At 51.2% G+C, this 26107-nt stretch overlaps 10 protein-coding genes across 10 annotated transcripts; 7 read left to right on the top strand and 3 right to left on the bottom strand.

Annotated features, from left to right (window-relative positions):
- Positions 1 to 462: 462 nt before the first annotated feature.
- Positions 463 to 870, top strand: P174DRAFT_415804 (uncharacterized protein; the record flags this gene model as incomplete). The annotated part of the gene is made up of 1 exon (XM_024824440.1): positions 463 to 870. One exon carries the CDS (start codon positions 463 to 465, stop codon positions 868 to 870), a length of 408 nt encoding a protein of 135 aa, XP_024686624.1.
- A 698-nt stretch (positions 871 to 1568) lies between these two features.
- On the top strand, positions 1569 to 3791 carry P174DRAFT_465822 (uncharacterized protein; the record flags this gene model as incomplete). The annotated part of the gene is made up of 2 exons (XM_024830544.1): positions 1569 to 1660; positions 2713 to 3791. 2 exons carry the CDS (start codon positions 1569 to 1571, stop codon positions 3347 to 3349), a joined length of 729 nt encoding a protein of 242 aa, XP_024686623.1. The 3' UTR covers positions 3350 to 3791.
- A 350-nt stretch (positions 3792 to 4141) lies between these two features.
- P174DRAFT_436425 (GAF domain-containing protein) lies at positions 4142 to 5311 on the top strand. The gene is made up of 4 exons (XM_024826043.1): positions 4142 to 4223; positions 4298 to 4410; positions 4526 to 4880; positions 4966 to 5311. The coding sequence occupies exons 1-4, from the start codon at positions 4221 to 4223 to the stop codon at positions 5074 to 5076; spliced, it is 582 nt and encodes a 193-aa protein (XP_024686622.1). The 5' UTR covers positions 4142 to 4220; the 3' UTR covers positions 5077 to 5311.
- On the bottom strand, positions 5238 to 7742 carry P174DRAFT_436424 (putative NAD+ kinase Utr1). The gene is made up of 2 exons (XM_024826042.1): positions 6108 to 7742; positions 5238 to 6051 (listed from the first exon to the last, which is right to left on the bottom strand). Exons 1-2 carry the CDS (start codon positions 7573 to 7575, stop codon positions 5546 to 5548), a joined length of 1974 nt encoding a protein of 657 aa, XP_024686621.1. The 5' UTR covers positions 7576 to 7742; the 3' UTR covers positions 5238 to 5545.
- A 989-nt stretch (positions 7743 to 8731) lies between these two features.
- Positions 8732 to 9560, bottom strand: P174DRAFT_361879 (putative exosome complex subunit Rrp46; the record flags this gene model as incomplete). Its single annotated transcript, XM_024821819.1, has 2 exons — positions 8732 to 9145; positions 9225 to 9560. 2 exons carry the CDS (start codon positions 9558 to 9560, stop codon positions 8732 to 8734), a joined length of 750 nt encoding a protein of 249 aa, XP_024686620.1.
- A 715-nt stretch (positions 9561 to 10275) lies between these two features.
- On the top strand, positions 10276 to 10542 carry P174DRAFT_436423 (uncharacterized protein). Its single transcript, XM_024826041.1, has one exon. It carries the CDS (start codon positions 10344 to 10346, stop codon positions 10503 to 10505), a length of 162 nt encoding a protein of 53 aa, XP_024686619.1. The 5' UTR covers positions 10276 to 10343; the 3' UTR covers positions 10506 to 10542.
- Positions 10543 to 11037: 495 nt separating this feature from the next.
- On the top strand, positions 11038 to 14884 carry P174DRAFT_381237 (putative potassium/sodium P-type ATPase). The gene is made up of 5 exons (XM_024823067.1): positions 11038 to 11388; positions 11455 to 11581; positions 11657 to 11751; positions 11806 to 13708; positions 13755 to 14884. Exons 1-5 carry the CDS (start codon positions 11108 to 11110, stop codon positions 14589 to 14591), a joined length of 3243 nt encoding a protein of 1080 aa, XP_024686618.1. The 5' UTR covers positions 11038 to 11107; the 3' UTR covers positions 14592 to 14884.
- A 113-nt stretch (positions 14885 to 14997) lies between these two features.
- Positions 14998 to 16156, top strand: P174DRAFT_436420 (putative EF-hand calcium-binding domain protein; the record flags this gene model as incomplete). The annotated part of the gene is made up of 6 exons (XM_024826040.1): positions 14998 to 15003; positions 15195 to 15249; positions 15324 to 15449; positions 15506 to 15607; positions 15758 to 16008; positions 16030 to 16156. 6 exons carry the CDS (start codon positions 14998 to 15000, stop codon positions 16039 to 16041), a joined length of 552 nt encoding a protein of 183 aa, XP_024686617.1. The 3' UTR covers positions 16042 to 16156.
- On the bottom strand, positions 16087 to 17256 carry P174DRAFT_436418 (uncharacterized protein). Its single transcript, XM_024826039.1, has 5 exons — positions 16995 to 17256; positions 16909 to 16936; positions 16843 to 16861; positions 16722 to 16799; positions 16087 to 16666 (listed from the first exon to the last, which is right to left on the bottom strand). Exons 1-5 carry the CDS (start codon positions 17006 to 17008, stop codon positions 16119 to 16121), a joined length of 687 nt encoding a protein of 228 aa, XP_024686616.1. The 5' UTR covers positions 17009 to 17256; the 3' UTR covers positions 16087 to 16118.
- Positions 17257 to 17478: 222 nt separating this feature from the next.
- Positions 17479 to 26051, top strand: P174DRAFT_415798 (type I polyketide synthase; the record flags this gene model as incomplete). The annotated part of the gene is made up of 14 exons (XM_024824439.1): positions 17479 to 18090; positions 18145 to 18493; positions 18545 to 18629; positions 18680 to 18839; positions 18894 to 19469; positions 19516 to 19636; positions 19691 to 19850; positions 19909 to 22255; positions 22313 to 22648; positions 22724 to 22765; positions 22850 to 22937; positions 22999 to 24761; positions 24821 to 25141; positions 25197 to 26051. 14 exons carry the CDS (start codon positions 17479 to 17481, stop codon positions 26049 to 26051), a joined length of 7815 nt encoding a protein of 2604 aa, XP_024686615.1.
- Positions 26052 to 26107: the final 56 nt, after the last annotated feature.

Below are 26107 nucleotides of genomic sequence, written 5' to 3'. Positions count from 1 at the left end.
AATTTGAAGGTACGTAATTGATGCTAACAGTCAACCAGTGGCAACTCTAGGTAGTTAGCTAGACGACTTACTGGTCACCGTTTCTGGTCCCATGTTCCTGTCTAATTAAGTGAAGTTTATGCCTGTGCCGCATGAAAATACCTCAAGTTCGTCTACTCTACCTCAACGATGTACGGAGTACTCCTTTCAACACTGATCTTTCCTGTGCAATAGTTGTGTTCCCAATCGGGAAATAGGACCGACGCTTAGTTAACTATCTGAGTAGCTTAAATCAGCATTCGCTTAAGAGGCATACTCCCATACTCAGTATTTCACTCAACATCCTCTCATCGCCTGTCTAGAATATCGCTGCAATTATCAATCGATACTCTCGCTGCCAAGTCCGCGTCCCTAGTCGGCGACGGTTTGGTTGATAATTTGAAAATCACACTATATACCACTCGGGAAAGAACTGCGAAAGGGATGGATCCATTCGGCCGACTTCCTTGGTTCGTCCTACAAAATATTCTTTCGAATCTCGCAGATTTGCCCTCGCTGTATACATTGCATAATGCATCTCCGGTTGTCGCGGCATTGCTCCACGAGAATACCGATCTGTTCGCCGTGATTGTGGATGCGATTATCGGAAACCCTGCTCGCGAAAGGGGCCTGCTCCCACATGTTCAGCATGCAGTCAGGCTCTTGGTCCTTGTCTGGACCCGAGCCTCGGGTTTACAGGGCCGGCAGGCGAATGACGAAGCTGCAGAGCCACTGGAGGCGTCATACACACACATTCTAAGCACCCTACGATATGTTAGGGAGCGGTTCCTCCAGGGACCGTCTCCGATAGGTCGACGTCGTCGGTCATTCTTTGCCGACTCCTTGTCCTAATGACCCGCTTGCGACGAATCGCGCATGTATGCTTTCATTCAATGATTGCTAGGTGCTTAAAGTTGCGGGTGGAGCATCTGCCCAAAAAGACCAAGTATATCAATACGAGGAGAGTAGTTGACCGGAATAAACGCCCTCAGGGAATTCCTTATGGTCCCCTTGATATCGGACCAGCAACGTGGTTTGAGGAGCAACGCTTACTTCACGGTTTACTCTGTATTGTTCTTTTCTGTGAACTTCGGAAGACACACGCGGAATGTTCAGTTATAACGACAGACGGTCAGCCAGCACAGACGTTGCTGGATGACAACGTGGAAGGGTTCTGGAAAACAATATTATGGATGGACAATGACGGACAGGTCGAGCAGATAACAACTCTTCTTCAATGGCTAGATGAACAGGCAGGTGGGCGTGGAACGTTATACTCCTGGTTGCTCTCCGGTTCAATTCCGGAGCAATTCAGTCATTGCTGCGGTCGTTATACATCAATGACAGACGAGCAATGGGACAAGGCAGAACTGGATATGTCTGGTGGCCGATCTTCCCGAGGCACACAGTGTTTATGGCAATGCAGTACACACAATTTATCGCCTCTCAGATGCGTACGCTACTCCGCCTTTCGCCCATATGGTCTTGTATTCTGGGATAGCATCAGATTGGACGCCCTGGGATTTCCAGGAACGAATAATTTGCGCACAATGTTTTTCGCCTGGTCGTCCATACTTTTAGAAGAGGAGTGGGACGAAATATTAAGGCTGCAGCCCGTGACGCCACGGTACGACGAATTCGGGTATAGTGACTGATTTACGAACTGACTTATGTATAACTAATTGGGGAGAAGGCTTAACAATCCATTAAGATCTAAGAAATCTAAGACAAAAGATTGCCTCTGTGCCTCACCTTGAGAGTTTGCCTGCAAATATGGCTACTGTCCCCTCGGTGCCTGTTACTGCCAGCAGCAAGGCGAGCCGAGAGATACGCCCGATGCCACAGGCCCCATGGGCTACCCTCTGGAGGGCCTAAGTGCCAGCTATAGTGGTCTCTGCGCTTTCGACTGCCCATATGGATACTGCCCAGACAACGCGTGCGGGACAGTGTCAGCTCCGCTGAGTATTCCGACTGTCTCAGACTTCTTGCCCCCAGCATGTATTGCTGGTACTGGCGAGGGTGGTCTCGCGGGTCTCTGTAGTTTTGCCTGCAACCTGGGTCACTGCCCCATTGCCGCCTGTACGTGTACCGCCAAAGGTGCTCTACATACTCTTCCGCAGGCGACCAATGTCGTGGGTAAGGCTGGCCCAGGGATGGACGAAACGATATATGGAGATCTGTGCGCCTTCACTTGTAAATACGGCTACTGTCCTGAAGGAGCATGTGTCGCGCATAGCTCTGGTACAGGAGGCGACAATGGCAGTGGCTCTGGTGATGTCTACGTCGACCCGATTATCTTCCCACAACCTTCTCCTGTCGTGGAGTGTATTCCCCCTTGTGACCTCATTTTGCCGGAGCTGATTCTACCCACGAAGACGACAATACATTCCTCATCTGTGACAACCTCCATTGTACTAGGAGGCTCCACAATCAAGACGCTTTATCCCAGTCCTGGTATGTTCTACTATATCCGCCCATATGTGCCAAAATAACCCAGCTTCTTACAGTTCCATGCTTAGTTACCACCACGGTCATTGCATATTTCAACCTGCCAATTGACTCCGGTCAAACGGATCCCTTCTCCTTCTATATGACGCCTAGCTATTCGCCGAGCCCCGTCATTGTCTCCGCTGGAGATAGCACCACCACCATCGTCCTACCACCCGTATCTGTCCAATCAATTCCACCCGGCAGTATTATCACGGAGAGCTTCTCCTCCCTTGAAACCACTCAGGTTACCACCAGCTGCTCGACAACAAGGACAGCCAAGTTCACCGGATGCTCGGCGACCAACTCGGCCACCACAACGGGGCAGTACTGCCCGACAGGTGTCACGATCGATCCTAATGACGATCAGGGTGCGAATGGATATGGAGCCATATCGACCTCCATCGTCACCACCAGTATACCGGAGATCGCCATCGTCAGGGGTGAACCGTATACTGTAACGGGAGGGTCAATCAACGTCAACGGCGCGGTTATCCAAATACCGAACATTGGCGGCAGCGAGCAGGTCAGCACGACAATAGACAACGTGCCAATGGTCATCATCCAAGCTATCCCGGAACCATGGCTGTGCCGGTGCTCCCAACCGTCAAGCCGACTTCCGGCCCTGATCCTGGATCCGGTTCCGACCCTGGATCTGGCGATACTCCATCCTCGACTTCCACTACTACTACCACTACCAGCACGACAGCCCCGATACCAACCTCTGCTGACGGTTGTGCTCTTATGGGTGGCATACAGGGTGTGTGTTGGAATAAATGTGATCCCGCAACCGGTAACCCAGTCGGTGGAACGTGGGAAGAAGGTGATGCATGGTGCTGGCTGAAAGATGGTGATATCGGTGCCTTTTGCAATACTGAAAAGGACTGTCCATCAAAGCTTGAGTGTCAACCAAGTGATTGGAGACGAGGCGGATGTTCGAAACCACCAGTCGTCTCTGGCGGTTGCGCTCTTATGAATGGTATACAGGGTGTGTGTTGGAGCAAATGTGATCCAAAAACCTCTGAGCCAGTCAAGGAAGAATGGAGCAAGGGCGACCCATGGTGCTGGCTCAAAGAAGACGATATAGGCGCCTTTTGTAAGGATGCAAAGGACTGCCCAGCGGATCTGAAGTGTCAACCAAGCAGCTGGGCCAAGGGAGGGTGCTCGGTAAACACGCCACTTTCCAACCGGGATCTCTTGGTTTCTGATAATGGGACGTCTCGCGCTATCGCAGGACCCCATGGCCTCCGGCTCGATTTGTACTTTTAGCTGCTATCCTAGGTGCACTATATGGATTTATAGATTCTTCTATCCTTGGCTCATGTTAGTCATGTACATAATTATATTCCTTAGGCGAGAGTTGCTGCCAGCCTAGTAGTAATAAATGACAAAGACATAGATTGAGCATTCAGGCTCAGCTTCATGAGTTAGAAGACCTTAATCCCTTGTCGTAGTAGTTTTCCCTTACCTTTCCCACCTATACTGTAAGGATCTGAGATGTGCTTGTGGACCCTCGTAGGTTGGACGTCCCTATGGCGTTTATCTTCCCATCGATTCCGTCAACGAAGGTCTTATCGATAAGCAGCAACAACCCCACACCAGTTATCTTACGTTTTTCTCTCCGAGACGACAACTTCCCCAATTTCTCAGATCACCACTACACCTACACAATTCGCGTTTTGTACATATAAACTTGATAGACCTCTACATCCATCATGGTGCGTCACCGCTCTTCCGGTTGATATCCTACCCAGCACACATTCCAGGATGCGCTGACCAAACTACAATCCAGCCTCACGCCGACTCCTCCTACTTCTCAACCTCCCAAGAACCCACCAAGGCAGAGGTATACGCACAAGTCCTCGAACAAGCCAAGGGCCTAGTAACAGGCCAGCGCAATTGGGTAAGTTCCCCCCTCGCCTCCCATACCCTTACCAAACTCGCTAACACACCTTCAGGTCAGGTAATCACCCCAGTCCCTAGCAACCCACACAAGATCTGCTCTTCTGACAGTTAAACACAGCAACTTCTCCAACATCGCCTCCCTCCTCTGGCACGCCTACGCCGCCCTCCCGTCCCCCTCCTCCTCCGTAAACTGGGCTGGCTTCTACATCCGCCAGGATAAATTCCCCGCGCTCGGCTCGTCCCAAAACCCTCCAAGCAACAACAACAACATCACAAATGTTCTACTGCTAGGCCCATTCCAAGGCCGCCCCGCCTGCCAGGAGATCCGCTTCGGGCGGGGCGTGTGCGGTTCCGCGGCCGAGAAGCGCGAGACGGTGGTTGTGCCGGATGTGTTGAGTTTCCCGGGACATATTGCCTGTGACGCGAGTAGTCGGAGTGAGATTGTGGTGCCGATTTTGGTTGGTGGGGAGGTGAGTTTGATTTCTTGATTTCGTTGATTCCGTTGGAGGGTTGAGGTTGTGTTCTGTGTTGTGTTGTGTTGCTGATCGGTGGTAGACGGTTGCGATCATCGATGTTGATTGTACGGAGCCGGCGGGGTTCGACGAGGAGGATAAGAGGTGGTTGGAGGAGCTTGCGGCGCTTTTGTCGGAGTGTTGCGATTGGTAAGTGTGGTATGTGGTATATATGGTATGGTGTTTGGTTCGGCTTTACTTCACGAGTCGAGGGGTCCCTTATTTGAAAATATTCTCTACGTCCAACTAAAAGTTTGGAAACCGGGTTGCAAACGACATTCTGTGAGTGTACGAAGAGATATTGTCCGAATGGATCATAGAGGGTCCATTTCTCTAATAGTTCAATTGTATCACAGCAAGTTTGTACCAGCAAAGTAGTAACAGAATCCAATCTTAAGCACACCTTGAACAAAATAGTCTAAAACCGCAGAAGTATCATCCTTTGAAAGTCTATGCCATGTTCTTCAAGCAAAGTGAATGTCCCGTATCCCGTAAACAAATATATAACCAACGCCAGTCCCATAGCGGATCCGTAATGTCTCGCGGAGAGCATCGCAGTAAGGTGTAACACGAACACACGAACAAAAAGCAAGCGGGAAATATACAAAGGCCGGCGGAGCCAGCTACATATTGAGCAGACTCATCTGTCGCTTCATCGGACTGGTAGTCCCCGAGTCACCGTCCTCGCTGGGCCCAAGACCGCTGTCGGTGCCAACCAGACCGGCATCGGTATCAATGTCCCATTCCTCCTCTTCCTCATCCGCAGGTATGTCATCAGTCCCATCGCGATTCCAGCTTTTCTGAACGGCTCCGCGGGTGTTCCAACGCAGTGCTCGCTGAATACTTTCAAACCATTCCCCGCTCCCGGAGACCACGGTAGGAAAGGGGTACTGGCTGGCTTCGACGGTCACATAGTCCCCTTGGCGGAGTTCAACGCGTCCCTTGCCATCAAATGAACAGTAGGCACTGGAGCGGGATCCCGTCGGAACGGCGATACGGAGCAACAGCGAGTCTGACAATACCATTGGACGAAAAGACAGAGTGTGGGGGCAGATAGGAGTAAGAAGAATGCCAGGAATAGAAGGATGAATAAGAGAGCCACCTGCAGACAGAGAGTACGCCGTAGATCCTAACCCAGTGCGTTAGCCAATTGTAGACCATTTGGACCAAGCCCAGGGAACTTACCAGTTGGCGTGGAGAAGATGCAGCCGTCCGCCTGAACCACGGTCAAGAGATCATTGTCGGCGTACAACTCAAGATTTGACACATAAGGTGAAGGCCCCCGATCTATAACTAACTCGTTTAGGACCTCGAATTGCTCTCCTTCTTCGACCGCACCTGCTTCTGCCCCTTTGCTTCGGTCTTTGCGGAAGACGGTGCAGGTGAACCGCATCCTCAGGTTAACGCGCATGCCGATGTCTCCCATGACAGCATTCAAATGTGATTTGTAATTCTCAAATTCGAAATTCGTTAGAAAGCCCAGGCTTCCCAGCGAGAAGCAGAGCACCGGCGGAACAATCCGCTGGAAAAGCCAGGACGTGAAGAGGACCGTACCATCCCCGCCTAACGTAAGAACAAGATCAAATTTCTCTGGAGCGGCCCAACAGAGGTCCGGAGTCCAGTAATGCAACATCTGCTCAAATCGCGGCTCAGATTGCAGCAGTCCCGCTGCGTCGAATCGTTTGGAATGCCGTAGCTTGGAATCAACCCATACATTAACCCCCAAGTCGCTCCCATATCGCGGGGTCGAGAGAAGCCATTCGGCTAGCTCTCGCGTCAAGTGCACCAGACGGTTATCGCGCGCCTTTGTCACGATCATCACATTTTTCACTGCCCGTTTGATCGGCCGCCTTTGAAGCTGCTTCGACACCTCCCGCACTCCTGTTGCAGTTTGTACCAGCCGCGAATGAGACAACCACTCATCGTCGGCGATTTCCTCCAACACCTTCTGAATGTTGACGGCATCGTCGAACCGTCGATGGAAAAAGCATGGCGATTGCAGGACCAGCTGCGCCGTCGACGGCGACCTTTCCAGGTATTTGCCCAGCTGTAGGTTCGATAGAGCCGCGGAAAGCTTCTGTGACGATGAGTTGCTGGACCGTTGTTGCTCCGTCTCCGCTGAAGAACTCGAATTGGGGCTTGTAGCTAGTAATCCGAGGGACGCCGCCAGCGGCGCATTGGAATTGGGATTGGTGCACAGCGACGGTCGCGACGCGAGAGCCTTCATGATCGTCTGTCGGGGTATAAGGTCGCTTGACGATGCGTTCTTGCGATGCTGCGAACCCAAGGGGCCCGCACTGCGGAATGAGAGGAAAGGGGACGTAGGTAACGAGGCGACAGGCGGCGCTTCTTCCTGGTGAAGCTCAAGCTTCTGCGGGACGTTGGCCCTACTGTTGGACAGTCCAGAAATGGGTTGGTTCACATGAAGATCATTTGTCGACTGAGAAGGATCTATATGACTGGCATAATCCCGAAGGAGCGAGGCACCGACGGTTGTGGACGTCAAGGGACAAGAGTCTGGAGAAGTTGGACCTGATGGTGGGGCTGCGGAGGAGAGCGGCGGTGATGAGGATGAGGAGAGAGCGGAGGATTCAGAGGGAAGGGAGTCGGACTGGAGTCTCAGGGGGCCATGGCTTGAAGAAGAGGAAGCCATGAGGGATGATAAAGCCCGCGAATGAGTAACGGAGGTGTAGGGCCGACTGCCTTGGAAGGAGGGATTTGTGATTATTCCATCGACCTGGGGTGTTGTGACTCTCAGATGTAAGACGGAATTATTGTTATTTCCAGCGAAAGATGGACAAAAAGGGCAAAATGGCCAACAGGGACGGGGGAAAAGGACCGACTGCTCCTAACGTAAGATAGTGACTAGTCTAGTACTGGAGAAGGCGGAGCAGCCGCGGCAGCCGTGTTCGGATGTAACGGGGTTTGGCGGCGGATTACAAACATCCTTAGCCTCTCCTCAGCCAGGGATCGCGAGCAAGAATGTCCGGCAAATTATGGGCAGTCCAGTCCACATTTCGATCTGCTTCCATGGTCCGTAATCTTTCATCATCATTTCAGATCGATCACAAATCATCATAAAGCATGTTGTTCTGCATTTCCAAAACAAGGTAAAGCAGCATTCTTTCCGATGGCATGTGTATCATCACCTTGCTGCTCTAAGGAAGTGCTACGTTATTCTTGGGATAGGAATGGCTTTCTCTAACATAAAAGGTTTTGGTCCCAGCAGTGGGAGCGGACGGTCATCGAGCAGACGCGGGAGCGTGAAGGGAGAAGGATCGTGGCAATAAGGTCAAGTCACCACGGGACCCATTCGTAGTCAGCAGTTTGCTTGATGCACTGTGAATATCGTATAAATTTGAGTTTATAGCTGGCTAATTCAGTCCTATCTTCTGCAGGTTGGAGCAGTTGTTTCCTCCAATTGGTGATCCATATTTAGAAATTCAGTGTCAAAACGGATAACCCCACGAACGGCCAAAGATAGTCTAGCAGAAGTCGACAGCGTGATAGCACGCCGGGGCCAGAACTTTAGAGCCAGAGACTAGGTTAGTGTGTCGTGCGGTATGGGCTCGTGGAAGAACCCATTAAAGATGGTGACTCCGGAGAGCAAAACGCCTGTGCGCACCAATGGAAGGGCCCTAGGGTGTGCCTTGCAATAGTCCCGACGCCAAAATGTGCTCTGGTCATGCCAAATGAGCGAATCTGACGTTGCCGAATGCACGGGAGGCCACGGCTTGAAGGAGCATCCCGAAATAGCACCTATGTGCTATCAATGTGTTCATGCAGCTGTGATCACTCTAGCCCCAACATCACGCCGCATCAATCTTCCAAGCATAATCCTGGTAGACCTTGTCCTCAATAGTCTCCCGCATAAATTTCTTTAACCCTAGCTCCCCTCCCTCTTCATCCATATTGACGTCGCCATCGGCACTGCCGGCCAATGTGCCGCGACAGATTGCGGAGGCATGCTGATGAACTCTTTCCCAAGTAGCGAAGTCGAATGTTCCCTGGCTTTCATTCAGAAGTAGGTGGCCCTTGCTGGAGAATGCCAGAACGTGAAGAGAATTCGCGGTTGCCGCTTGGCTAACAGAAGGCTGTCGGATAATATCTCCTGACGATGTGACTGCCAGGATGGATGCAGTAAAGGTCATCGATAGGGGAACAGAAGCCGAGATTAGAGCCAGAAGAGCAGCATGGAGAAGAGCAGGAAGGAGAGTCAGATACTGTTGAGTACAGGCAAAGTCAGCCATGTCCACTTTCGCCTAAGTGTAAGATTCCACCACGATTGCAATAAACACTCACCGAATCTCCCCGACAGACACTCTCACCACCCACTATCGCCAATGTAAGGACAACGCCTCTGCGAGGATATCCCTTCTCTCGTCCCAGAATCAACCTTCCCAGCATAGTTTTGAGGATCCCCTCGACATTTCTCTCACCAACCCCACCAGGAGTGGTCCCGGGCTTCACAAAAACTTCGATAGTCGCCTCTTCAGGCTTCAATGCATCACGGCGACCAGGCAGCTCGACAGGAGCATTTACGGAACCTAGGACGTCGAACCCCGTCGAAGGACATTTGTAGGATGCCGACCCGTCGGCGCGGGTAAGAGGAGTAAGGGAGGCGGTTGGCCCAACCATTGTGCTTGTCGATGATTGCCGGTCGGAAACAAGTTGAACGCCTAAGTAAAGACCGGAGAAGAGCACCAGATCCCTCGGAAAAGCGGATAATCGACGGGGGTTTGGCGTCAAAGAAGAAGCTGCTGTGTGGAGGGAGAGAGAGAGCGAACGGTCTTCCGCCTGGAAATTTTTGGCAGCAAGATTGAACAATGCGGGCTGTTTCCCGATTGGCTGATCGGGCTGCTTGAATGGCCCGCTCCATCCCACGTACGGAGTGCTTAGGTATGGCACCCACGCATGGTAGGGAACAACACACATGCCTCTAGAGAGGTATAATACATCTAACACCTGTAGGATCTTGTCCTGTGCAGCTTCATTTCTTGTTTCTGCATGATCCAGGTAGTAACAGAGGCGGTCCGGGCCCAAGATTCCCGCCGTATCCGGCGCCTCTGGCTTAAGAGGACACTGGATACCAGACTTACCAGTAGGTACTGGTGACGTAGTAATTTTACCTATCGAGACAGAGCAGCACCAATTTCCAGCATTCATACCTTGCAGGTAGGGGGTCAATCAGATTGAGAATGCGTCTCCTTTCTTTTGAACCATACCAAGCGGAACTACTCCGTACCATGTGACTTACTGCAACTGACCCAAGCTATCGAAGCCCGCTCACGATGACCGGCGTCATTCCGCTAGGCTTGGGTTCTTCCTGCTTTCAACATATGAATTAAGAGCACTCCAAAGTGTTACATCTTCAATCTCCAAGCGCCGAGAATATTGGCAAAGTGGCAGTGCATGACCATCATGGCCAAGGATTTCCGAGTCCATTCTGGGACAACTGCTCCACTCACGGAGAAGGTTGTCCGTCACGCAAGTATCGGTTTACTAGAGCTCTCAGTAATTGGCACCAGCTCACCTGCATTGGCGCCTGCTGTATACTTGTTGCATCGAGTTAGATGTACCTAGATATGCATTGTAGCAAATTTCTGAGTTGATACTGTGCATAACGGCTCACGTGGTTTAAGGTATCTCGCGGGATTCGCTCCCACCGATATATGTGAGCATGTATGGCTAGTTCGCATCCTTGGCCTCGAGTAAGTATCATGACTTTTGGCTCTGGGAACGAATCATAATGGAGTAACAATCCTTGTCGGCCTCGGCGAGGCTGTCCTCGGATCGATCGCCAACCAATCTAACGGCCAGCCACCCATGGCCCAAGCCTTTAGCGGCCCCGGAATTTGGTCTCACTTCACTTTCAACCAGTGTCGATTACACTGAGGTACGAATGAACTCGGCCAAGATAAAGCGATCCATCGTTTTCCAATGATATTCCATGCAGGAGATGATGGAAGCATGGCAACCCCTCACGATCCTCAGGTCAACGCCAGAGCTTCATCCATGCGATGACTGGTATATCTTAGGACGATCCCCTGACCTCTATTCGCATCCTAACTTTCATTTGCTTTTCGCCATCAGAGAGGTACAACCAATCCCATCATCATACACTGAGGCTCGTAAGTCTGATATTCATCAAAGGGGTTTCCCACATCTGTACGAACCTTAATTGGATGGGCATTGAAACGTCTCCGCCTGATGTCGAGGAATCGACGGAGCCTCCTATATGTCCTTTTACGGACAGACACACCTCAATCTCAAGTAATCACGCATGTGAAGTAAAAGCAGGACTCAGCGTGGAGAAGCTAGAGTATCCTGCCACTCTAGAAGTCTCTACGCCACAGCCCTATAAATCGGCAAATGCTGCCTTTGGCAATTATGACGAGAGCTCAGCTCACTGTGCACACACTCTCTCTCCTGAACAACTGGCAAGTCTTCTACAGGTCGATGTTCAGTAAGTTCGACACTTTCAGTCCTCACTCCCTCTTTCTGCTACCTCTCTCTGACTCAACTTTTCCAGATATGGCCTGTCAAGTACAGAAGCGGCCACTCGCTTGGAGCGAGATGGCCCAAATAGGGTGCAAGAAATCGAGGGCGTATCGACCTGGAAAATTCTGTTGAGGCAGGTTTCCAATAGTCTAACTATGGTATGATCATTCCTGCAGGGCCACACTCCGGTCTGTCACCAATCAAGTTGCCAAATGGTACCAATGTAAAACCAGGTTCTCCTCATCACTATGGCTATATCCTTCGGTATCCACGACTACATCGAGGGAGGTGTGATCACAGCAGTCATCGTCCTGAACATTGTCGTGGGGTAGGCTTATATACTCTGATTTTTGATGGCCTCAGACTGATCAATATTTCATAGGTTCGTCCAAGACTACCGGGCAGAAAAGACAATTATGTCGCTGCATCGACTGTCCGCACCTGTATGCAAGGTACTGCGAGATGGCCGCGTGGTCTCCGTCCCGGCGGAGTCTGTTGTCCTCGGCGACGTTGTTCAACTCACAGTTGGCGACATCGTTCCTGCAGATCTGAGACTGATCGACGGTACAAATGTATCAACGGATGAGGCCTTGCTAACGGGCGAATCTTTGCCTGTGAACAAGACCCCACATATTGTGCTTTCTTCCCACAATATCCCCATCGGCGATAGAACCAACATGGCATATTCTGGATGTAGCATGACACAAGGACGGGCAACCGGAATCGTCACTGCTACCGGAATGAAAACCGAAGTGGGCAGAATAGCTAAACTTCTCCAGGAGACTTCAGACGACGCCGACTCCAGTAGGCTCGTTCGGGCCGTCCGCGGTGTCAAATCAACAGCGGAAAATGTCCTCGGTCTTGTTGGTACTCCGCTACAGGTCAAGTTGAGTAAATTTGCGCTCCTTCTTTTTGCTCTCGCAGTACTCCTGGCTATTATCGTCTTTTCTGTCAACAAGTGGGACATTGAAGGAGAAGTCCTGATATATGGAATAGCCATTGGCGTTGCCGTGATTCCAGAATCCTTAATTGCTGTGCTCACGATAACCATGGCGGTGGGTACCAAAGCAATGGCTAAGGGGAACGTCATCGTCCGGAAGCTTCAATGTCTGGAAGCTGTTGGGGGTGTCACAAACATTTGCTCTGACAAAACAGGAACATTGACGCAAGGAAGAATGATCGCACGTACGGCGTGGATACCAGGTGCTGGTACTCTGACTGTTCAGGATACCACCGACCCATACGACCCTACCAGCGGTTTAATTCAACTGAACGGATCTGACTGGGTTCCTGAAAAACATGGTGATAACCCGGCTCTCTCTACTTTTCTCGCCACAATTTCTCTATGTAATATGTCAGTCGTCCAAAATGAGGAGCCATCTGGCCCCTCAAGTGGTCGCTGGACTGCTGTGGGGGAACCCACCGAAGTCGCCCTGAACGTTCTGGCGCTGCGTGTCGGTTACGAGAAATCGACTATACTGCAGAGAGACGGTATGCAGCTTCACACAGAATATCCGTTTGACTCTTCTATTAAGCGGATGACAATCGTTTACAAAAACTCGGGCGGGAACATGAACGAGGTGTATACGAAGGGAGCCCCCGAAGCTGTTTTACCAGGTCTCGCCATTTCCGAGGAGGAAAAGGAAAACATTCAGTATGAAGCTGATCGGATGGCTGGGGAAGGTCTTCGTGTTCTGTGCATTGCACACAAAAGAACACCACTCGAAGACGAATCCCAAGTGTCCTCACGCGCCATGGCTGAGGCCAATCTTGAGTTCTGCGGCCTTGTAGGGCTTTACGACCCTCCCCGTGTCGAAACCGCTGCTGCTGTGCGCAAGTGTCAGATGGCCGGAATCACTGTGCATATGCTCACCGGTGACCACATCAAGACGGCGACAGCAATTGCGTCTGAAGTGGGAATTCTCGGTCCAATGTTGGATAGCAGATCATGTCGCTTGGTCATGGCTGCTGCCGAGTTTGACGAGCTGTCTGATGCTGACATAGACGCCATTGAGCAGCTACCTCTTGTGATCGCTAGATGTAGCCCTGCAACAAAGGTTCGAATGGTGGAGGCGATGCATCGACGTGGCGCTTTCTGTGTGATGACAGGCGACGGAGTAAACGACTCGCCCGCCCTGAAACGCGCCGATGTTGGCATAGCAATGGGCAAGAATGGCAGCGATGTTGCAAAGGAAGCGGCCGATATGGTACTCACAGACGATAACTTCTCGTCTATTGTGAAGGCAGTGGAGGAAGGAAGACGACTCTTTGACAACATTCAGAAGGTAATCTCGACTTGGCGGTTTTGTATGGCATGACTAACACCTGCAGTTCCTGATGCACCTGCTCATATCGAATATCGCTCAGGTGATCTTGCTCTTGATAGCTCTGGCTTTTAAGGATAAGCAGGGCAACTCGATATTTCCTCTATCGCCGCTTGAAATCCTCTGGGCCAACCTAGTCACTTCGTCGTTCCTAGCTTTAGGGTTGGGACTGGAAGAAGGGCAGCCTGATCTGATGTACCGTCCACCACATAACCTGAAGGTCGGTGTCTTCACCAAAGAGCTTATCACCGACAAAATGATCTACGGTACCTTCATGGGATCCTTGTGCCTGGTGGCCTTTGTATGCGTCATCTATGGAGCTGGTGCTGGTATTTCGGACCTGGGAGAGGACTGCAACAATGGCTGGAACGAAACATGCAATGTCGTCTTCCGAGCACGTGCTACAACCTATGCCTCACTGACATTTCTTCTGCTGATCACAGCGTGGGAGGTCAAACATTTCTCCCGGTCTCTGTTCAATCTGGATCCTGATAGATATCCCGGCAAGCTCTCTGTGTTCCAGTCCATTTGGAGAAACCGTTTCCTGTTTTGGGCAGTGATTGCCGGCTTCGTGGTGGCCTTTCCGGTGATCTACTTGCCTGCAGTCAACAGACTGGTTTTCAAGCATCAAGGTATCGGATGGGAGTGGGGAATCGTCTTCGGATGTGTCGCTGTGTACCTGGCGCTTGTGGAAAGCTGGAAGGCGATCAAGAGGGCCTACCGGATTGGAAGCGGGAGGAACGCAACGCTCACAATGATGGATGCTGAGATGAGAGCTGGTTTGACGCTGACGCCATCTACTCTTTTGTCGATGAGTGCCAATGCCAGCGTGGAAATGAAGTAGAGGACATGGAAGCAAGAACGGGGGTAGAATTTTGAAACAGAGCCTGAGGATGTTCAACCATTTTCGGCAGCTCCGGCGCGTTCTAGATGGTGTTCAACACACCTTGCCTTGGGTCTTTTTTCGTTGACTAGATTCACTCGTTGACAATTTGTTTTGCTATATCGCAGATATGCTTACCTTAGTTTTCGTATAGCACTGATCCTTCAGCTTATGATTGGGTGCTTGGAATATATATTCATTCGTGTCTCATCACTCGCGAGGATGACAGCCGGGTAAACTCAATAAGCATAGGCAGTGATCAATGAAGGGAAATCACCTAATCTGACGCCAGAGACGCCAGTGACAGCCACCTTTGAGCCCAGGATTAAATTTATCATACTGGCAAACTACATGAAGCCGAACCGAGATGTCCGTTATTGCAAACCAACCTGCAGGCTGCAGATGTAGTGGGGGCGATTTGCTTACGGAGGATTTTGGATCCTAGCCCCAGTGGATTTCTTGCCAGGTTGGCAATATTCTATCTCTTTCTCTGCAGCTTCAAAGTGATCTCCCCGTCTCACTGCCATCTCACTTGTAGCTCCAAATCCCGCCATAATAATGAAGGTGTTGTGCCTCCACGGCAAGGGCACCAGCGGCACCATCTTCAAGTCCCAGACGGGTCCGTAACCTACCCCGCTCGCCCTCGCTTATCAGCTGCTCGCAAGTTCGCAACTAACCCCTCTCTCCCTCCAGCAACCTTCCGCTCTCACCTCAATGACCTCCACATCGACTTCGACTTCATAGACGGCTGCTACCCTTCCACCGCCGCAGCGGGAATCGACCTCTTCTACCCTGCCCCCTACTACTCCTTCTGGGAAGGTGATTCCCCGAGGCGATCCAAAAAACCTGCACCTGGCTCAAGGGTCTTATCGCAGAACGGGGTCCCTACGATGCGGTGATGATGTTCTCGCAGGGATGCGCCCTCGGCACCGCGATGCTCCTCCTCGACCAAGCGCAGGACCCGCGCAGCCTCCGCCGTTCAAGGCGGCGATCTTCATCTGCGGCGGGCCGCCGCTGAAGCTGCTTGAGAGCGTAGGGTTTGAGGTTTCTGCCGCGGTGAAGGAGCGCGATCGGGCGGGGAGAGAGGCGTTGGCGATGCAGGCTCATTCTGCGTCGATATTGGCGAGGGGTCGGCGCGGTGGATGGGCGATGCGTCCGGGGCGGGGCGGTGGATGAGGAGGAGCTCCGCGGGGAGATCCGGGGCCCGTTTAAGGTGGGGATTCCGACGGTGCATGTTTATGGGTCTAAGGATCCGAGGTATGCGGCTGGGGTGCAACTTTCGGGGATTTGTGAGCCCGGGAAGAGGAGGGTGTTTGATCATGGGGGTGGGCATGAGATTCCCCGGACGGATAGGGTGAGTCGGACGATTGCGGACTTGGTAAGGTGGGCGTTGCTGGAGGGGCGTGCGTAGGAGGTTTTGAGTGGTAGATATAGATAGTGCAGCGGTGTTGGACACATAATGTTTGATATTTTTGATGATGAGCTTGGCTACTCTTCATTATCAAGAGGATCTGACGCAGTCTCTATCGCCCTTCGTATGGCATTCCCCGTCTTGGTCACTGCATCCTTGCTCCCTGAGCCGGGAATTTCATGCCCTCGATCGTGAACATACGTCCATTTCACATCTGACCTGCAGACGTCGCTCGCCATGGCCGCTTGGCCGGCACTCTCTTCCAATGCACCCCATACATGGACCGTGGGGATCTCAACAATACCCTTGACATCATCTAAATCCACATCTACAAACTTCCCCTTCTGTAGTTCCTCATAGTCAATCGGCGGCCGAACGATTGAAAAGAACACAGCGAATCTGAACGGGCTGTCAACGGCCTCTCCTCGGTTCTTTTTCCTGAAGACGTGTATAAGGTACGTCAGGATCATCGTTGCCGCCTGACTGAATGCCATTACACCATCGTACGGCCCCTCGTCTCTCAGGTGTCGTTCGAAATGCTGATAGACGGCGAGCCCACTCGGTGGGTCCATGTCGTCAAAGTACGCGAAGACAGGCTCTTTGTCCAAGGCGATTGTTTCAACACCTGTAGAAACAGTTCTCAGTGGTGTATGCCTATGTACGAAAAGCGACCCACAGACCTGGGTACATGCTCCAAGGAATGGTGCCTTCCACGAAATCGTAGACGTGGCTGTCTGCTAGCTCGTACCTGATGGCGGCTGTTTCTGTCAGATTCGATCTGCATGAGGAAGGCTGTCCTACCTGTCTGCATCTCAAAGATCTTTGACAATTGTCAGTCTCGTCATCGATAATGTTGAGTTTGCTTACCCGAGAATTGGTGCCTGCTCCATGGAGACTGCTCTCCATTAACAACTCGACCACTGCACTGGCTAGAGAATCAGAGGCACACTCACCAGAGAATGCGCATTTTGGCTCAACGGAGTTGTCAATGTACTTCCGTTGAGAAAGGATCAAAGTAAGTGACGGAAACCATTTATCAACTGTCGCTGCGTGGATGACCAACACTGATTTGCCAGTTTGGTCGAATTCCAAATAGATACCGTGTTCGGCACGGACAGAAGGGTGGATAGCCAACACATTCACCGTAATATGGCCAATGACAATGGCAGATCGCGCTATGATGGGGTTGCTTCGTCGTAAGCTACTCAGTTCAGGCGTCCTGCCGTGTCTGCGGTGGATGTAAGACGGCGGGGGCGATGGGTCTCGACAAGTGACAAATGACATGCTCGCTTTACAACACCAGTCGCCAGTTTGACCGATTTAGGATGCCATTCATTAATATTGAGACAAATATATCAGCTTGCTAATTGCTATTATATTAGATAGCTTCAGTCTATCTTCTTTCTTCCCGAGACCGCTGCACTGACTTCTTCCATTATGGCAGGCAGCACATCAACCGACAGTCTTCCACCGTTAGCGGTGGTAGGCTTCTCCTTCAAATTTCCCGATGATGCAACTTCATCAGATGCCTTCTGGCAGATGTTGCTCGATGGCAGATGTGTTTCGACTGAGTTCCCTACCGATCGGATGAACATCGACGCCCACTACCATCCCGATCGCAACCGCCTCGACAGCATCTCAATGCGCGGCGGACACTTTCTCAAGGAAAGCCTGGCGACATTTGACGCGCCATTCTTCGCAATGAGTGCTGCGGAAGCGGAATCAATGGATCCCCAGCAACGTATGGTCCTAGAGACTGTCTATCGAGCCCTGGAAAACGCAGGTCTGCCAATGGAGAAAGTCGCGGGTTCCAAGACCAGTGTGATCGCAGGCTCATTCAGCGATGACTACTTCTTGCTGCAGACCAAAGACCCGCTAGATATGCCTAAATACACGGCTGTGGGCACATCACGGAATATGCTTGCTAATCGAGTTAGCTGGTTCTTTGATCTTCTAGGACCCAGCGTTGCGGTTGATACTGCATGTTCAAGCAGTTTGATCGCCTTGGATATGACATGCCAATCGATCTGGAGTGGAGACGCTGCTATGGTATGTTGACAGAAGGACAAATTCTTGTGGCTTTTCTTGCTAACGCTTCGGTAGGGCCTAGCAATCGGGAGCAACGTGATACTAACGCCAGAATTAACCATGAGCTTGGACAATTTGGGACTGCTGTCGCGAGATAGTCACAGCTACAGCTTTGATAGCCGGGCAAATGGATATGCAAGAGGCGAGGGAATCGGTGTCATTGTGATCAAGCGACTCGATAGTGCTATACGTGATGGAGACACTGTCAGAGCCCTTATAAGGTCATCTTCTTCGAACCAGGATGGGAAAACACCCGGTATCACGCAGCCTAGCAAAGACGCGCAGGTCCGCTTGATTAGAGATACGTACAAAAAGGCTGGGCTGGATATGTCATTAACCCGGTATTTCGAGGCCCATGGCACAGGTATTCCGTTATGAAGGTTAGGAGGCTTTCGTTCTGTTAACTAGCGCTTAGGAACCCCCATTGGTGACCCAATCGAAACGAGAGCGATAGGGACGGCTTTTCGGCAGTATAGGTCCCCCGAGCAGCCATTATACGTGTAAGTCCTGGCTGGCCATTCCGAGCGAGAACGATCCTAAGACGCTGTAGTGGATCTGTCAAATCGAACATAGGGCATCTTGAAGGAGCTAGTGGTGTTGCTGGAGTCATCAAAGTCATTTTAGCATTGGAGAGAGGCATCATTCCACCAAACAGCCGAAACCTGCAGTCACTTAATCCAAAAATTGACGAAGAGTTCCTCAATTTAAAGGTTTGGAAGAGTTCCCGTCTTGAGTCAGCGGCCCTAACAGCTTTCGCACAATAGGTGCTGCAAAAGGCCATTCCGTGGCCCGAGAATGGCCTACGCAGAGCTTCCGTGAGCTCGTTCGGCTTCGGCGGGTCAAATTGCCATGTCGTCCTGGACGATGCATACAATTACCTTCGCCTTATGGGTATTGAAAACACCGGTCATCAGACGGTGGTCGTACCTCCATTACATGCAGACATTGGTCTAGTGGCTCAAGGGAAGCGTGGCTACACCATGAATGACCAAAGCTGCGAACTGACCGACGATCATACCATTGGACAAAAGGAGAATGAATTTCTTGACGAGGAGGAAAACCACCAGCTTCTTGTGTGGTCAACCGCAGACGAAGACGGAATCAAGCGACTTGTGGGATCGTGGAAGCCATTTCTATCGGACAAGCGTGAGTTCTCAAGAAGCCAGCGACGTCAATATCTGCTCGACCTGGCATACACCCTCGATCAGCGCCGCAGTCACCTCCAATGGCGGAGCTATGCTATTGGAGATCCCTTGGGGGATCTTGGGAGCCTCTCAGACAACTTTGCGCCTGCAATCAAATCTACCGACGACCCTCACATAGCGTTCTTGTTTACTGGAGTATGACTATAACAAACCGGAGACTGCCGAAGCTGACCGTTCATAGCAAGGAGCTCAATGGCACGCAATGGGTCGCGAGCTGCTACATCGGTATCCTATATTTGCAGACAGTCTCTCGGAGTCCGCGAAGTACCTGAAAACAATAGGGTGTACCTGGGATCTGCTAAGTAAGTATCCGTCTCATTCAGCCTGTAGCGACATGGCTAACAATCATCTCAAAGGCGAGTTACAAAAGTCCGCATCTGATACCAACGTGAATAACCCCGCTTATGGCCAACCTATATCGACTGCTCTTCAGGTCGCCCTCGTCGATCTGCTTGAGAGCTGGGGAGTTATCCCGACGGCAGTTGTGGGACACTCATCTGGAGAAATTGCTGCTGCGTACTTCTCCCCCCCAATATATCCATTTATCTCAATTGACTGACAAGAGATGAGACAGGTACTGCGCGGGGGGTCTCTCAAAGCAATCCGCGTTGAAAGCTTCATACTACCGAGGCATTCTGGCGGCCAAACTTAAAGAGCTTAGTTCAATAAAAGGTTCAATGCTTGCGGTAGGACTATCCAAGAAGGATACCCAAGAATATATCAACAGGATCCAAGGCACGAGACTGGTCGTGGCCTGCATCAACAGCCCTAGAAGCGTGACAGTGTCAGGCGACGCAGAGCAAATTGACGCCCTGCATGACCTGCTGCAGCAGGATGAGGTCTTCTCACGCAAGTTGGTAGTCGACGTCGCGTATCATTCGTTCCAGATGCGAGAAATCGCAAACGAGTATCAGTCTGCGATGGGGACGTTGGAGAAGCCGAGTTGTGAGAAGAAGAAGGCTCCGGTCATGCTGTCTTCTGTAACTGGAGACTGGGTCTCAAGTCTTGAGCTGACGGACCCTGCATACTGGGTACGGAATATGGTGTCTCCAGTGTTGTTCTCCGATGCTGTGAGCCGCATCTGTTCTCCAGGAAAGCCGACCAGGAAAATCGATGGAAGCCATCGCTATCAAATGGCAATCAATCATCTCTTAGAGATTGGGCCGCACGCAGCATTGCAAGGCCCATGCCGAGATATACTCAAGAGCATCAGCAAGCAAGCCGATATCCTTTATCTTTCACTTCTAGTACGGAATAAATCTGCTGTGAAGACCGCCTTGGACTGCGCAGGTCACTTGCATTGCTACGGCTACCCAATCAATATGGCACCGGTTAACACAACTGCCTATGGTGGAACCAACCAAAGGCGAGTGCTCAGTAACCTTCCCGAATACCCATTCAACCATTCTACATCATACTGGCGCGAGAGCCGAAAAAGCAAGGGCTACAGATGCAGGAGATTCGGCCGTCTGGACCTTGTCGGTATCCCAGATCCAGATGGCAACCCAATGGAAGCTACCTGGAGGAACATCATCCGAGTCTCTGAGTTGCCGTGGGTCCAAGATCACAAGATCAATAATACAATTCTCTACCCGGCGGCAGGCATGTTGGTCATGGCGGTGGAGGCGATCAAGCAGCTTGTTGAGCCAGACAAAGTCATTGTGGGCTTCAATATCAAAGATGTCGTGTTTTCATCTGCATTGCATATACCTATACATGCGGACGGCATCGAGACAAATATACACATGAAGCGCGTCAGAGAAGGCAAGGCAGATAGTAGCGGCTGGTACGAATTCCGGATATGTTCGTACGACAACAACACCTGGATTGACAACTCCACTGGCTCTATTCAAGCCGCATTCGAAGCTGGCGAGATGGGACTGAATACCAACGGCCGAGTGGAGCGCGAGTGGCAGGAAGGTCTTGTGCAGTCATATCAGAATGCAGCATATACATGCGCAGAATCCATCGACGCATCCCAGTACTACGAAGATATATTTGCCTGTGGCTACCATTATGGACCGGACTTCAAGGCAATTACAGCTCTCCGATGCGATGGAAAGCCCAATGGCCAATTTGTCTCGGATGTCCGCACCTACAGGTGGGTGGAGGACGCGAGCTCAGCAGTTGCTCAGCCTCATACGATTCACCCTACCACATTGGACGCCGTTATCCACATGATGGCCGGTATCGTGACGTACGGAAGCCAGAAAAAACCTGTGGCTGTTCCGACACGGATTGACCAAGCATGGATATCGAACAGCGGGTTGAGCCATCCGACAGCGGATAGTATCAAGGTGCATGCGAGTTCCCACAGGTCAGCCATTGGGGACGCTCGGTATTCAATGACTGCGGTTGATTGCGAAATGACGCGTGCACTCTTGACCATCAGCGGCCTTAGAGTCACAGCCCTGGAAAGCTCAGAGGGCGTTTCAGAAGATGGTCAACTACAGACAGAGAACCTGTGTCACCATATAGAATGGAAGCCTGACCTCGACTTGCTGGAGAACGAGGAAATCCGAGCATTTTGTGCAAGTGGGGAGTCAATCAGCGAAGAACCAGTCCAGTACTTTACTGAATTGGACTTCCTTGTTATAACATACGTTGACAAAGTCCTGAAGTCGATCCCAGACGTCAAGATCGATCACCCTCCCCATATGAGGAGGTACGTCGAGTGGATGGTAGATCAACAAAGAGCACTAGAGTCAGGCCACTCTCCCTTTAGCTCTGAAACATGGAGGAACCGCATGAAGGACGAGAGCTTCGTTAACGACATTCATGCAAAACTCGAGAACATGAACAAGAGAGGACTACTTGTGAGCACAGTCTGTAGGAACCTTCTCAAGTTCCTTAAAGGAGAAATCGACCCCATTGTTTTCCTATTCGAAGGAAACTTACTTGATGACTCTTATTATGAAATGGTAAGCCAGGACGCCACGATGACATTCGAATGACAGTCAAATGACCATGATCTGCAGGTTCACTCTCTCCCACGTATTCGTCAATTCGCTCGGTTTTTGGATGCGCTGGCGCACAAGAACCCACACATGAAAATCCTTGAAGTCGGTGCTGGAAGCGGCGCCATGACTCAATTCTGCCTTGAAGTCCTTTCTTCAAACTCGGAAAACGATGTCACGGTGCCTCGCTATGGACATTGGGACTTTACGGATATATCTGGGTCATTCTTTCCGAAGGCACAGGACCTCTTTGCATCTCAAGGCACGCGGATGAGGTTCAAGACGCTTGATATCGAGCAGGATCCTGGGCTGGAGGGCTTCGAATGTGAAACGTATGACATGGTTGTTGCATTTCTGGTGAGTTTATGAGTTTGGAAATTGTACGGTTTGAGAGTAGGGACACGATCTGATCTGACCTGACTGATATCTTAGGTCTTGCATGCAACAAAAGATCTGTCTGCGAGTCTGAAGAATGTCCGCAAGTTGCTGAAGCCGTATGGTCGTTCCATCAGCATGTCGCAACTGAATGCGAGTAATAACTGATACCATCTACTACAGCGGGGAAAGCTTGTACTTGTCGAAATCACTCGACCGGGTGCTATCCGGACGACGTTTGTCTTTGGCTTGTTTGAAGGATGGTGGCGAGGTACGTCTTTCCCTTCTATGCCCTGAAGCTGGAATCGCACAAGATTCTCTGACACTCTTAGGACTCGAGCCCTACCGCCAGAAGAATCCATGCGCGGACCCGGCTCAGTGGGAAAGACACTTGAAGAAAGCCGGATTCTCAGGCTGCGATGTCGTGATCGACGACTATAGCCACGAGGACTGTCAGGAGGCTAGTCTAATTCTCTCGACTGCCGTTCATGATACGTCCGCGGTTGAAAAGTCGCCGAAGATAAGTATCATCGTTGATCCTGCTAACTATGCGCAAGTAGAATTGGCCGGTGAACTTGAAGCCCAGCTCGTGCGTGCGGGACTGGCCAATATAACGCAGACACCAGTGGAACATTTCCTGACAAAAGAAGATCTCACAAACAGTCTGGATATCACGGTTTTGGAAGGATACAGTCCCTACCTGTACGATATAAACGAACAAGAGTTTAAGCGTCTTCATAGCTTGCTGTCTTCTACGAGGAATCTTATCTGGGTAAATGGTGGGGGCGGACAAAAACCATGTCCCAAATATCGGCTCGTGGACGGACTGTTTCGAGTCCTTAGAGAGGAGAACCACAGAACAAGACTGACAATCCTCTCCCTGGAGCAGAAGGCGTCGATCAAGCACCAGGCACAACAGATTGTCAAACTAGCGCTCTCTGCTGTGACTCAGGAGACTAGCATCGACACAGATTACACAGAGCTTGACGGCATGCTTCACGTCGGCCGCCTGGTCCACGCCACTGGGGTCAATCAGGAAATCTCAGCGAAGAAGCTCCCTCAACAGAAAGCATTACGACCTTTCGGTGCTGGGCCCCGGCTCAGACTTGAGATAGGCTCTCCTGGTCTGTTGAACACTCTCCACTTCCTGGAGGACACTTCACATCAGAAGCCACTCGGACCTACAGAATTCGAGGTTGAAGTCAAGAGTGTCGGCCTTAATTTCCGGGACGTGCTTATTGCCCTGGGGCGACTGGACAGTGAGGCGCTGGGGGCTGAGTTTGCAGGGCTAGTTACAAATGTTGGGTCCTCGTGCCGCAAGTTTCAACCAGGAGACAGGGTTTTGGCGTGTTATCCCAGTCGTCATGCAAACTATGTCCGTCTAGAAGAAAACATGGCCGTCATAAGGATTCCGGACACTATGCTCTCCTTTTCGGAAGCCGCAGCTTTGCCAGTCGCGTATGCCACAGCGTGGATCGCGCTCAATCAAATCGCTCGACTTCAGCAAGGAGAAACAATTCTGATTCATTCAGGTGCTGGAGGAACGGGACAAGCCGCCATCCAAATCGCTCAGCTCCTCGGTGCGAGCGTCTTCACGACTGTCTCCAATCCGAATAAAAAACGGTTCCTGGTAGAGAAGTACAACATTCCCGAGAGCAATATCTTCTCGAGTCGAAACACGCTATTCGCGAAAGGAATCAAGCGCCTCACAAACAACAAAGGCGTGGATGTGGTTCTCAATTCGTTGTCTTCCGAGGGGCTTATCGCCTCCTGGGAGTCGATCGCACCGTACGGCCGGTTCATCGAAATCGGGAAGAACGATATCTTGTCCAACGCAAAGCTCCCGATGTTGCAATTCGAGCAGAATATAACTTTTGCTGCGGTTGATCTGGCCGCGATGACAATGGATCGCCCACACGTTGTGACAGCGGCATTGGAAACTATCTTGTCATTGTTGAGAGAAGGGAAGATGCCCCTTCCGGATCCACTCCAAGTCTATGGCATATCAGACATTGAAGCTGCATTCAGGCATATGCAGAGTGGCAAGAACTCAGGAAAGGCTGTTTTGGAGATGAGAGATACAGACGAGGTAATGGTATGCCAGACCCTCCCGACGCACAAGATCTGAGCAGAATGCTAGCTAACCCAGCGTAGACCGTCCTGGAAACAAGACCAGAGTACCTCTTTAGTCCGGATGAAACATATCTCATCGCAGGTGGCCTAGGCGGCTTAGGGAGGAGCATCGCTCGTTGGTTTGTTGAGAGGGGAGCTCGAAATCTGATTCTACTTTCACGATCGGGGCCTCAGAACCCACATGCTCACGACCTGGTCAGGGAGCTAGAAGCCAAAGGCGCAAGAGTTGCTACACCCGCGTGTGACATTACCGACAGGGAATGCCTGAAAGCCGTCTTGTACGAGTTTGGTCAGACAATGCCTCCGATCAAAGGATGCGTCCAAGCATCGATGGTCGTTAGCGTAAGTTCAATATCTCGATATCAAAGAACGTTCATTGACATCTCTGCTTTCCTAGGACGCTCATTTCGAAGCTATATCTTTCGAATCTTGGAAAGCTTCTACCACGCCTAAAGTCCAAGGCTCGTGGAATTTACACGAGCTTCTTCCGAGAGGAATGAATTTTTTCGTGTTAATGTCATCTGTTGCTGGAATATACGGCGCACGAGGAGCATCTGGTTACGCCGCTGGCAATACGTTTGAAGACGGCCTAGCCCGGTACCGCATTGCACTGGGCGAGAAAGCTGTGTCGTTTGACCTTGGGATGTTTCTGTCCGTTGGTGTCTTAAAAGACAACTTGGCCCTTCGAGAAAAGACGTTGGCGAGTACTGTCTTCCAGCAGATCACAGAGTCTGAGCTCCACGGGCTCCTGGATATCTACTGTAACCCAAGTCTGAACGAAATTCCATTGCTGAGAAGTCAGACGGTGGTTGGAATGACACCAAAACTGCGGGAGAAAGGCATGACAACCACGGAATGGATCAGGCGACCATTCTACCAGCATATGACATTGGTCGAAGGGACGGATGCTGGCATTCCCGGGAAGGCGGAGCATACCAATTTCGCTGCTCTGTTTGCAAACGCTGGATCCGTAGCCGATGTCACTACAGCAGTGACAGAACAGCTGAAAAACAAGCTCTCCAAGATGCTCTCATTACCGCTTGCTGATATAGACGTCGACAAACCCATACACCAGTACGGAGTGGATTCCCTGGCAGCAGTGGAACTGCGGAACTGGTTCTCGAGAGAACTCCGCGCAGACGTCGCCATTTTCGACATCCTCGGGGCGCGAACATTGCCTCTGCGGTTGGACTCGCGGTACGGAAGAGTGACTACCGAAGAGCAGAATGGGGATCTTGACCGAGTTCGGTAGAAGTAGGGTGCGTGGGGAGAACAGCGTGGAGTCGTTTGTATACCTTGGCCGGGGGG

Source organism: Aspergillus novofumigatus, assembly GCF_002847465.1.
Source record: "Aspergillus novofumigatus IBT 16806 chromosome Unknown P174scaffold_1, whole genome shotgun sequence".
Taxonomy (NCBI): Eukaryota; Fungi; Ascomycota; class Eurotiomycetes; order Eurotiales; family Aspergillaceae; genus Aspergillus; species Aspergillus novofumigatus.
This window is presented reverse-complemented; position numbering and strand designations above follow the sequence as displayed.

Bases quoted from the DNA above. Each gene is read 5' to 3' on its own strand.
- P174DRAFT_436418 (XM_024826039.1), bottom strand. The intron at 16,667-16,721 runs GTCTGTGGGTCG...CTGTTTCTACAG, and splicing joins TCCTTGGAGCATGTACCCAG to GTGTTGAAACAATCGCCTTG.
- P174DRAFT_381237 (XM_024823067.1), top strand. From the start codon at position 11,108: ATGGGCATTGAAACGTCTCCGCCTGATGTCGAGGAATCGACGGAGCCT. The intron at 11,582-11,656 runs GTATGATCATTC...ATGTAAAACCAG, and splicing joins TTTCCAATAGTCTAACTATG to GTTCTCCTCATCACTATGGC. The intron at 13,709-13,754 runs GTAATCTCGACT...TAACACCTGCAG, and splicing joins TCTTTGACAACATTCAGAAG to TTCCTGATGCACCTGCTCAT.
- P174DRAFT_436423 (XM_024826041.1), top strand. From the start codon at position 10,344: ATGGCCAAGGATTTCCGAGTCCATTCTGGGACAACTGCTCCACTCACG.
- P174DRAFT_436425 (XM_024826043.1), top strand. The intron at 4,411-4,525 runs AAGTTCCCCCCT...GACAGTTAAACA, and splicing joins ACAGGCCAGCGCAATTGGGT to CAGCAACTTCTCCAACATCG. The intron at 4,881-4,965 runs GTGAGTTTGATT...GATCGGTGGTAG, and splicing joins CGATTTTGGTTGGTGGGGAG to ACGGTTGCGATCATCGATGT.
- P174DRAFT_436424 (XM_024826042.1), bottom strand. From the start codon at position 7,575: ATGGCTTCCTCTTCTTCAAGCCATGGCCCCCTGAGACTCCAGTCCGAC. The intron at 6,052-6,107 runs GTAAGTTCCCTG...GCACTGGGTTAG, and splicing joins CATCTTCTCCACGCCAACTG to GATCTACGGCGTACTCTCTG.